Source organism: Pieris rapae, chromosome 19 (assembly GCF_905147795.1).
Source record: "Pieris rapae chromosome 19, ilPieRapa1.1, whole genome shotgun sequence".
Classification (NCBI taxonomy): Eukaryota; Metazoa; Arthropoda; class Insecta; order Lepidoptera; family Pieridae; genus Pieris; species Pieris rapae.
The window spans coordinates 3037226-3049146 of record NC_059527.1 but is presented as its reverse complement, the minus strand read 5'-3'; the positions used below and the strand labels follow the sequence as shown (position 1 = coordinate 3049146).

At 31.9% G+C, this 11921-nt stretch overlaps 1 protein-coding gene across 2 annotated transcripts; it reads left to right on the top strand.

The window, feature by feature from the left end:
- Positions 1-8388: 8388 nt before the first annotated feature.
- On the top strand, positions 8389-11893 carry LOC110996206 (kelch repeat and BTB domain-containing protein 4). Of its 2 annotated transcripts, none has more exons than XM_022263774.2 (4): positions 8389-8781; positions 8957-9102; positions 9183-9735; positions 11065-11893. In XM_022263774.2, the coding sequence occupies exons 1-4, from the start codon at positions 8577-8579 to the stop codon at positions 11361-11363; spliced, it is 1203 nt and encodes a 400-aa protein (XP_022119466.2). In that variant the 5' UTR covers positions 8389-8576; the 3' UTR covers positions 11364-11893. The 2 variants fall into 2 exon arrangements, with proteins under 2 accessions (XP_022119466.2, XP_022119465.2); XM_022263773.2 differs by lacking the exon at positions 11065-11893 and adding an exon at positions 10088-10990 and having other exon boundaries at positions 8392-8781.
- Positions 11894-11921: the final 28 nt, after the last annotated feature.

The window sequence follows — 11921 nt, the reverse complement described above, 5'->3', positions numbered from 1 at the left end:
TAATATTTATTTAGTCTTGAATATCGATGTAAAAACTAGTAATTAATAATAAGTAATTTTTAATAAGTAATTTATTCAAAACAAATAACATAATACATACTTAATATATATAATATACCTAATAACTAACCTTAAAATTTAATAATTAAAAAATATTATTAAAAGGAGTCCCTTTAGGCAAGGTTCCGAAGATACTGGCAGCGTTTCCCCTTTGAATAGCTAGACTAATTCTCTGTGCGAGGTAGCTGCCAGCTCTTCGTTCTCCTGTGATGTCTTGTCTATGATTTAAATATAATTTCTTGGATTTTAAAGATCATCTTTATCAAACGAAGTACTATTATCAATATTATAAAATATGTATGTACAATCTTTTAAAACTATGAATCGAACTATATCTTTTATCTGAGTCGATACACTAACAACGTAGGTAATACAAAAATATTTTCTGGATATTAATACTTATCAGCTGATTTTTACGAGTAATTTTTTTTTTGATCTATGTGTATTTTCTTCGTATAGCTTAATATAGCCTTTAGGCTGGGGTAGCAAGAGGTATAATCCCGCCTCTTAACTTTGAAGTACATACAGCTTCAGACAGTACAAAACTTTTACTCGGAAACACTTAGCTTAGTGAGGCTTATATAACATGTTTAATACTTTACAACACTTCAAATTGAACAAAAAGAGATTCATAGTAAATGTGTGGAGTTCTTTCAAATGCAAAAGAAAACACTATTTATTTTGTTGATTCGTAAGTTATCATCATATTTTACTGTCTGAGTTCTGTCATGTGTTGTAACGGCTAATTCATGGGGGATCTATCAAAATTAAATTTTGTAAATTTATATAATAATAATAATAAATAATCTTTATGTCTTCTCTCATATATGATGACTCTCAACTAAGATGATAACATTTGGAAGTGTATGATCCTAATTAATTATTTAGTGTGTTTGAATGAGTTTGAATAGGTACAATGTGATGTTTCTTGATAATTTCTCAAGCACGTAATTACCTACTAATATATATAATTTAAAATTCGAGCGTACTCCCTTAAAGGTCGGCAACACACACTAAAAATGGGTTTCTATGGCTTGCGATGACTGCCTTTTTGGGCATCCCGCACTTTTCCCCCCTAGTATATAGAAAAAAAACAATTATGCTTCATTAACCCATGAAAATTACGATATCTTTTTTAATTAAGTTTAATGTTGTATAATTCTAGTGTTACATGTAACTTTAATTTTTATTAATTTAGTTGTGAACTTCTTATACTTTACCTTTAAAAGGTATTTATTTCTTTTTTAAATTTTCCATACTAGGGTTGCCCGGAAGAAATCGCTTGTTAGCGGTTAGGCCGTCCGTGGTATTTATTACCAGGGACCCAAAAAAGGGTCAGTCTTCACAAGCCATGGACACCTATGTAGTGGCTTCGTTGCCAGTATTTGAGGGAGGTGTATGCTCAACAATGTAATTTAAGTAACCTATTTACATTATTAAAATGTTAACAAATTTAAAATTAATGTGAATTATATTTTCAAGATAGTGATAGGCATTTAGAATACACTACGGGTACGTACTATTGCACTACGGGTATTATAACGAGCCTCACACGTTATCCATATTTATATATGCACAGTTTTAATTGTTTGCGAGGTTTGAAACTTGTATATCGCAATCATTATGAGCCATGTGCAATCCCTTAAAAGCCTCTATTGTCTAGGATAGATTGATACCCACTGCCCATTGCCCACATATTGAAAGTATGTTCCTGTATAATATGGAAAATAGCATGCTTTTTGCATATTAAAACAAAACATACGTTTTTATTCGCATCTCCTTTCTCCCATTGTGTGTGCCTTGAGATGAAAAGTATATAGATTTATATCTACAGGATACAATTTTGTTTTTATTTTACTCTATTATCAAAAGTGATTAAGCTTTATAGCCCAGAGATTTATGCCTGTGCCCTTTAATTGGAACCCATTCAAAGCAGATATTGGTATAAATTGGAGTGGGTCATTTCAATTTTAGTGAAATATTGGGAAATACGAGATTAATTTGAAAACCAGAATTTGATTCCACTGCTAACCTTGGACCAACAAATATATAATAGGAATATGCTGTGAATTTGTTTTATATATATGTAATAGATGCCTTATTTATTAATGAATTACTTCAATTCTTTTGTTTATTAATATTTCAGCACTGCAAATAGGAGATTAGGTACCTGTGTCTGACACACGCCGTCGACTTTTTGGGTCTAAGGCCGGTTACCTTACGCTGTTTTCCTTCTAATGTTAGATGCTCACATAGAAAGAAAGACCATTGGTGCACAGCCGGCACGACCTTGGCAACACTGCTCTTTTTTATAAATAACCATTCGTCGTATGTATTTTTTAATGCTGTATCAGAAAAAAACTAATTTAGATGTGGACTACCATTAACATTTAGGGGGATGAAAAATAGATGTTGTCCGATTTTCAGACATATACATTATGGACACAAAATTTCATGAGAATCGGTCAAGCCGTTTCGAAGGAGTTTAACTAGTAGTATGAGTATTTCTGTCCACCAGAACATCGAACAAAATAACTATATACATATATGTATTTACAACCATAATATGGTTTTCAGGCAACAGAAGGCAGGCATTACAAAGGAGCACCAATCCATTGTGAAAACTTACGAGTAGCTGACACAAAAACATGATGAAAGCGAAGCGATTATTTTTCTAGAGTTGCATGTACAATTTAAACCTTCAGTCAATTAATATAGGTTGGAGGTTCCTGGTTACCGTGTATTTGTGTAATAAAAAGTTATAAGTAATTACTTTTTTTATTGCGCACGCCGACCACGTCCCATTGTACGCTACAACATTGTACACTGGTTATAAATACACTTTTGAGTATACCCATGAATAATCATAATTAAAAATTTTGCTTCGATTGTTCAAATACATTATACATGTAAACTCCATGTTACATAACTCGATTTAACGATATTCTCTCTTAATCGTCAAAATCAATTGACTTTGGTTGGTTTAGCTTGTCTACCATATAATGATACACTCTATACAGCATCACATACACTCTCAATAACGACAACAATTAAGTAATAAAAAGTACCATTATGGTGGCTAAAATTAAAAAAACGCAGCTGTGTACATTTTTTGTCGTTTTATTATCCTAGCCCGAAATATTTTATAATACTGTCGGCACTATGTATACCGAACTTTCTAAGAAATTCATTCTTTTGTTTACAAATTCGGATTGCTTGTATGTGTACTGTTTTTGACTATGACTATGACTAATGGCGTCATGGATTATTATCTATACGCTATAATTTTTCTCAGACCTCAGTTGCTCACAATCTTTCAAACTGTAAAAATCACTGTGTTTTGACGAAAAAGATAAGTGATGTTGGCAAACGTTTTTTTTTTTCATTTACTTCTTATGTTTAATTCTGATTTGATTTTTCTTCTCTTCATTTAACGACACCTCTCTATAACGCCATACAATACACAGTCCCTTCAGTGTCGTTATATAGAGTTTATACTGTATATCGATACATGTAAGATTATAATATCAGAATATTCTTAGATGAAAACATCTAGTCACTTCGTAGGGAATAAGAAATGTGGGTCTTAATTTGTTAATATATTAATGATTACAATAATGTACGCTCTACAGTAGAGTACTCGTCATTTACTACGAAAGTGTTTGTAATATTAATTTGCATGAACACTATGAACGTTATCAATAATACGTTTATGATAAGATTCCCTATTTCATAAGCCCCACAATTCCCCAGTTCAGTCCGGAATGAAAGGCTTGTGTTAGTGGTCTGAAGATATAGCAATGTAGTATTGAGTTCACAATGGGGCCAATCATGCCACCAACTTCCAACGCCCCTGGAGGCACGTCCTTACTTCCAAGTTGAACCATAGTTGCGTTCCTAAGGTTGTTACAAACTTTGTCATTTTAGAAATGGGTAAATTATTTGATTTACTTTTCCTGTCCTGATTGGTTTCAATTTTGTTCTGTGCATACATTTTATATACTTATGACCTTCTGGGTGTGCGATTTAAAATCTCTATATATGTCTATGGAACTATGTGATTCAACTTTTAATTTTAGAGTGCGAAAATTTACCTCTTTATCTAAGTCTAGCAGCTTCGCTCAAGTGTAAGTATAAGATAAAAAATGCAGACAAATACACAAGTAAATCACAAGTGACATGCTTTATTATACGATTCAACAGTGTCAAAACATTAAGGTTAATTAACATTCCCTTAATTTAAGCTATTCACAAATATTTTAGAAAATTAAGCTAAATTTAGTGTATAGGCTAGAAATAGATAGTAATTTATGTAGTCACACTTTTGTGAATTTAATTGTAAGAAAAAAAATACATAAAAGTATTGTTTATTGCTTTTTTAAAAATAGCAATACAACTAATAATAGCTAGAAAATTCCTTTCTGAAATTATTAACAGGAAAATTTCTATTAACGGACCTTGCAAAATAGATGATAATTTTTATAGTCTTTGTTTTACGAGTTGATATTCAATAGAGAAGCTTAATTTTCATTTGGTTTTATATCAATTTTATATTTATTTACAATTTGCCTTCTATGTAAAGCGTTGCGTCTTCATCAATACCTTATAGTAAGTAAGCAAGGCACCTCGTTAGTTAGTACATTGTCAAAGTATCTGCTAAATCTATAAGATAGTGCTAGCACAAAGTTAGCGCACGGCGCGCGTACAATCCAATGCTCTGTTGTAAATAGGTCGGCTACGTGCCTTCAATTTAACTTTATATTATATTGACATTGCAAACATTTGAAATTTTGATAGAATTGATTAATGACCAAATTCTCTATTCTATCTTTTCTATGAGTTACATTTCAATCAAGATTAATATAAAATATTTAGCCTGTGAGTAAAATCGAAAATCGAACTACGAGTCCTCTATGGTAATAATGTATTGGTTTTTATATGTATCGGTTCGCGATAAGTGTTTAATTTAAATTTTGTATACGGGCCTCCCAGTTTGAGAATATACTGCTCAAGCTCGATTGAAAGACACTAGATGCAGAGGGCGGTGAACCGATCCTCTCAGAAATGTAGAAGAGAATAATTTATACATTTTCTCTAATGCTAGACGAAGAATATTTTCAAACATCATTTGAGCTAAATTGTTGGAAGTCCGTCTATTCAAATAATATGGTAATATTATCAAGGGTACGATGTCTATAGTTTTATTATATTATATTACAGTAATACAAATCTAAGATTTTAATTGCTTTTCTATCTAACATAAACATACGTAACACAAATATAAAAAGTACCATTTATTTCGATCTTTAATCACATACAGAGTACAAATCTCTTCCGTTTTTCCTTACGATAAGAACTAGCCGCATTACGGTCCGATTCACAATCGCATCGATTTTGGGCTGTCGTCGATTATATCGAGTAGATACACATGTCGGTAAACCGATATCCATAGCCAAATAAACTAGCAAACTATTGATTACCTGTCACCAGCAGAATGAGCGCGGTATCCACTAAGACTGGACAACGCAGGGCACACACAATAAAACAAATTTATTGTATTTGTGTGGTCCAAAACAAAATATGGTAACATTAAAGTTCTGTTTTACTTAATATTAATAAACCAGTGTTGCTGTTCTATTGCCTTCAGATCTCAGTGGTCGGTGACCAACCAAGTGTTAATTTAAAAAAAGAACGTTGGTGCAAAGCCGAAGTTCGACGATCGACCTCAGAGCGGGGACTGGCACACAATAATTTTTTGAGGCACACGTATTTTAGAATTGTACGATGTGTACCCTTTTTATCCACTCATGTATCTAACCTTATTTATTCTTAGTTCTGTGGGCTACAACCAGCTAAGAGTACGCCGAGAATTCGCGCTTGTGATGTACTTAATAAAGTAGTTACATGGCAAGGACGACTCCGACAGCGCGAGGAGGACTCCGATACCTAAAGAAGTACCTACGCATTCTCCACCCCCGCTGACACACAACAACATTGCAGCCAAGACGCTACATAGCACCTAAAAGACCCAGGGCCGCTCCAGGCCCGCCATAACGACCACCCCGCCCTTGAGCGGGGCGCGAAACTGATACCCCCCGCAAGCCCACGGGTGCAGCGCGGAAGACAGCAATAGCTAGGCAAGGACAGTAATTCGGCACTACTTCAGTACCTTTGTCCTTTACTTCAATGTGCCTGATGGGCACGTCAAAAAGCGACATCTCCCGCCGTCCATCTAAAATTTTATTCACCTATAGTTAACTCTTGTCAATGTAGGGTCACCTGTCGAGAAGTGTGTTTTTATAAATAAATAAATATTAGACGCGTATGACGTCGCATGTAATAATCCAACATTTTCGAAGTACGGGTCAAATACAATGTCAGACTTAGTGCTAAGCCTCGTTTCTGATTCTTATCCTAAGACTCTCACCACTGTATATTTATAAATTTTTGCGTTGTTTTTTTAAATAAAGTTGCACCTTTCGCCAGGAGAATGTAGTGTTATCCATAAATTTCAATTGAGAGTTTACGTATTAGTTGTCTATTATAGTTTTCAGTTATAGTCTCGTTTCTATACAGGCTGCGATAATGATTTCATAAATTAAAATCGATTAATGCTTTGTTTGAATATTTCGAAATAAGAATTCATATTTCTTTTTTTTTAATTAGAATTTCAGCCTTTAAAATAAAATGCAACGAGGTATAAGAGAAAAAGGGTGTAGGAAAATCACAAATATATTTCATATCTAAATCAAATCCTATATACATATTATGTAGCTTACGTTACGTTTATGAAAGAAGAAAAATAAATATTGTTATTTTAGTTCCAAGTTCAAATTTTAATCTGTGGAAATTGGAAAAAAATATTAAAATGCGTTAAGCGTAGATAATTACAGAACACAAAAGATATTTGAGATGAAAGTTTTCCACAGTTTTTAATAAGAAGGCTATTCACTGCATACTTTCGCTCGGACTTGGGAGGGGTGAAAAGGACGCCTTATCGCAATAACTCGTGACACCAGAAAATTAAAAGTGCCCTGTCATGATTCGGCTATCTAAGGAAACAGGGTGACTGAGCTCTTATAAAGCTTAATTAATTGGCGTTTCGGCGCAGATGGACATCTTACACTAACTTTGAATGGAGTTTTAGTCAATAAATGTGGTATGCAGACCTAAGTTAGTGCCCCGGTTCTTGTGACACAAGTTTTGGTGTATTGGTGATCGATTTCCTCACGATTAATTTCTTCACCGTCCGAGTAAATTGTTGGCATAGAGCCCGAAATTGCATGCATGCTTAACCACTAGGTGTTACTTAAAACAAAAATTAATTTTACCAACACGTCTTGTTTTCAATGGAAAAATGTGGCCTGGTTTAGGAAGAGTCAGGATTACATTGGATAGTTAAGGGATCTACGCCGACTTACCGATCTTACTGATGTTTTATCTTTATTTAGCTCCAGATAGTTCTGTTTGTAGTATAATGCAGTATAAATAAAAGCGTTTCCTTCATATTTTATATGTAATTACTAATGCATGTTCAGCGAGATTTTTTAACTAAATAGGTACTACAGTTACTTTAGTTAGTAGTAATGGGTATCTTTTTCTTTCAGATTAATTCGTGGACTTTGAATACTTACTCAAAGTTACAGTATATTTTAAATAGTTCATACAGCTCTAACTTCCAACCCGCTTGAAAGAAATTCTCTTTTTTTTATATATTAAAATATTGTAGGAGTGCTGGGATTAGCAAAGATCTAACCGTAAAGGGTACCGTCTTACTCATTGGTGTTATAATTTAATTAAAACATTAGTATACGAAAAAAGATTACACATCTTTATGTAGAATCCGAATGCATTAGAAACAGACCCGAGTACTTGGTTGGTAGTATTTAGTTCTACGTGTCCTAGTTTTATTATTACTGATATTGTCCCTGAAACCATTAAATTGGTACAAAACTGGAGTCCGTTGAAAAGCGTACTTCTTCGACAAGACTTTGAATTTTCTAAAAAAAATTATATCTAGAAAGTCTGCAAAAGGGCCGGGCATTCTTCTGACCCGTGTTTTGAAAGCCGATATTCGTCATAATAATTATTTAAATTTTATGATCACATTCCTTCTGTGTAGTAGATGCTAAAAATATATAAAATATACTTCGCCGCACCTATTAAAAATTTAAATAATTGCACATTTATATAATTTTAAGAAAATATTTTGATATTTGCAACATCAACTGTTTGAATCTCTAATAATACTGTCATTGCCAAGCATGACAACTGACAATATCGCTGCCCGCCGTCGAAATCTAGACTGGCAGATGTCAACTTCGCGTACCCATGATTTTTTTTATTATTAATTAATTAGAATTGGATTTTGGTAAAGGATCATTTATATTATAAGAAATAAAACAAAACGCAAATTCTTGCGAATTAGCTGGTCTATAGGTTATAAAGTGATGCTTAATTTCCCTTTAAAATTGAAAGTTATCATGTAATGTGCTGTTAAGATATTAGTAAACAAAATGGAGCAACAATTCTCATTGTCTTGGAATAATTTTCACGGAAACTTGAGCAAGGGTTTCGCAGGATTATTGGGTAATGGTGAATTTGTAGATGTTACGATTGCTGTTGACGGTCACTTGCTGCAAGCTCACAAAGTTATCCTGTCAATATGTTCACCATACTTCAAGAAAATGTTTCAATTAAATCCATGTCAACATCCAATTGGTAAAGAGTTTTATTTATGTATTTTGTTTCGTAGGTAATTTTTTTTATTTCAGAAATGTCTGCAGTTTGTAATTTTAATAATTGGTGTCAATTAATGCCCATTCTTGTGAATAAATTATTTTGAAATTAATAAGTATTACATTTTCAAAATACTAACAACAAAAATAATTTTCAGTTGTTTTGAGGGATGTCACACACAAAGCTATGAGAGATTTGTTACAATTCATGTACCATGGTGAAGTTAGTGTTAAGAGAGAAGATCTCACTAGTTTTATTGGGACAGCTGAAATTTTGCAAATCAAAGGATTAACAAATAAAGAGGTTAATAGAACCTTGTTTCAAACCATTTTTTTGTAAAATATTATTCATGTGTTTAATAAACATTTTTTATTTGATTTTAGACTGAAGATGTTTTAGAGACTGATAAGGAACCTAAAACAAACTTAGATACTCATAATGATAATCCTAATTCTGAATCATGTGCCTCAGATATGTATGATTCATCTCCTAATGATACCCCAGAAACATATGATATAGATATATTTAAACAAAGAAATTTACTTGGTAAACTACAGCAAATCAGTGAATTAAAAAGAAAATCAGAAGAGCTTCTAAGAACAAACTATTATGGTGATATACTTAATGCAGAAAAGAGACAAAAGTTAAATGAAATATCTACACGAAGTATAGCTTTTGAAAAGAATATGAAAAAAATTTATGATGAGAATCCTGTTGACATAACCACATCAATAAATCCAAATATACAAAGCCCACATAAAAATGTGATTGAACGAAATAATACTCAAAATGTTCCAGATAATTCTGTTGAGCTTAAGACTGAATGTGATGACAGTGATATTATAGTAGCAGATCCAGCTGTTTGCACTTCACAAGACACTTCGGAAGCAAAGAAAAACTTGATGATGCCATTAGACTTGCAGACACCACAAGACAGTAAGTATTATTAATTCTGTTTAAAATGTCACATTTTAGGCCAATTTTATAACAGACATACATATCATTTCATGGGTTTCTAGAAGTTTTGATACTAATAAATATATTCTGCGAAAACAATACTCATCTCTATCTGCCCTTAACCCGTTAGATGATATAAACATATACATTTACTTTTCATCTATATTGCTTCTGTAAATAGATTGTGTTGAAAATGCAATTAATTTTTTTCATTAAATGTGCTGCATTATTTTCTTTTTTGCAAATCTTTCATTGAAAACACGATGGCATTTTCAACATCATCAAATATTATTAATATAAAGTCATTTGAAAATGCCCATCGTGATTTCAGATTGTGCCGGTCTCAGTGCATTTTTTATGGATCTTAGTCATTTAGTGAATGGGAAAGTATCAAAATCAATGGTAAAACCTGTTTATGAAGAGTATGCAAGGCCAGGGCTAGACCACCAACTTGTAACAATACCCCAAAAAGAAGATGGGAAGAAGAAATATCCACAACGGTCTTGTCGTCTTTGTTGGCGTATAGGAAAACGTCGAGACACAAGATTCATGTGTAGTGCTTGTGAACTACCATTTTGTAAATCACCATGCTTTGAAATTCATATGAATGATGTTTATAAAGTATCAAAATTTCCAGGAGACTATTATGCTAATTGACACAATTACTCATTAAATTTAATATGTTTTATAAGGGAAGCTTATTTACTAGTGATACAAAAGCACATATTATAAAGAATCAAAGATTCAATATATTTGGGACCAAATTAAGTCATAAATACATACATATATATTTTCATACAACCATTTAAAAATTGATTTACAAAGTACATTATATACACATAAGATTAAGTTCATATACATTAAATGTAAAACTATTGTAATAAGCTGTGATATAAGACGGCTTTTGTGTGCCAATATACATACATACCTTTTTAGTTGGTGCCATTCCTTTGCCATATTTTCATGAGACTTTCTTTTTGCTCATATTCTAGTCTTAATTTTTGTATCATTATTTTCTTGTATTATTCGACTATGTGTGGGTTGTGTGAGCTTGTTTTACATTTTGATCTCTAATTGGATTATTTGGCAATTTGTAATTGTGGTTTAAAAATTACATTCCATGAAATTTATATTATAAAGATTTATGTGAGCATAGAGCTAAGCTATTTGTGTGATTTTTATACATTTTGATGTGTTTTATATCCATATTTTGATAAATAAATAATTTAAAGTATTTGAGTAATTTTTTTAATCCCCAATTCACGGTTCATATATTTCTTTTAAATCCACTGCATGTTTATCTTACAGATGCATTATCTCTAGTAGTCAATGGATCGGACAGCCAACTACCAGTTCGATATAAATACATTTACAGTAGAAAAGGACACAAACAATTAGTACATATGAACTTTGTGTATACAAAACATTCAACAACTCATGGAAAAACTTCATGGAGGTGTGTGCAATACTTTTCACTTAATAGATGTCCAGCTACAGTTGAAACTATAGATGCCATGATATATGCAGTGAATCATCAACATAACCATGAAGATTGTTACGAAAAACTTGTAAGAAATAATGTCTATGAAATGGATACTGCGACATAGTAGTTTTGATACTTTTGTAGTTATTTTTTTATTGTATTCGTACCATATATAAAAACATTGGTATTAAGAAAAATATAACCCCTTTGTTTACATATAAAGCGTAACAAATAGAATAGGATTTTGAATTAATTTTTTTATTAAAAAAGTATACAGACTAAACATTAAAACTTCTATTAATACAATTTCAAATGTGTAAAGTTCCTACTTTGACTCTAAGCTGTATATACTAACTATAAGAATAATGTATAACTGCAAGATCATATAATTTTCAACATAACTTGGAGCTAATTAGTAGAAAGTGAATTGTTCTGGTAATATTTCATTTAAAAAACTTGCTACTCAAAGTATTATTTGTAATTTCAAGTCTATAACATGTAAAGAATATTGTATTACATTGTAAGTTGATTCTCTATACAGGTGTATTTAGTACTAGTCAATGATTATTAAATTTGATGCTGCATTGAGAATTACCATATTTGGCCAGTCTATATTTTTTTTAATTAAAATATGTTATAATCTACCAAATCCTGTATTACCGTCTTCGTTATTAAAATTAAA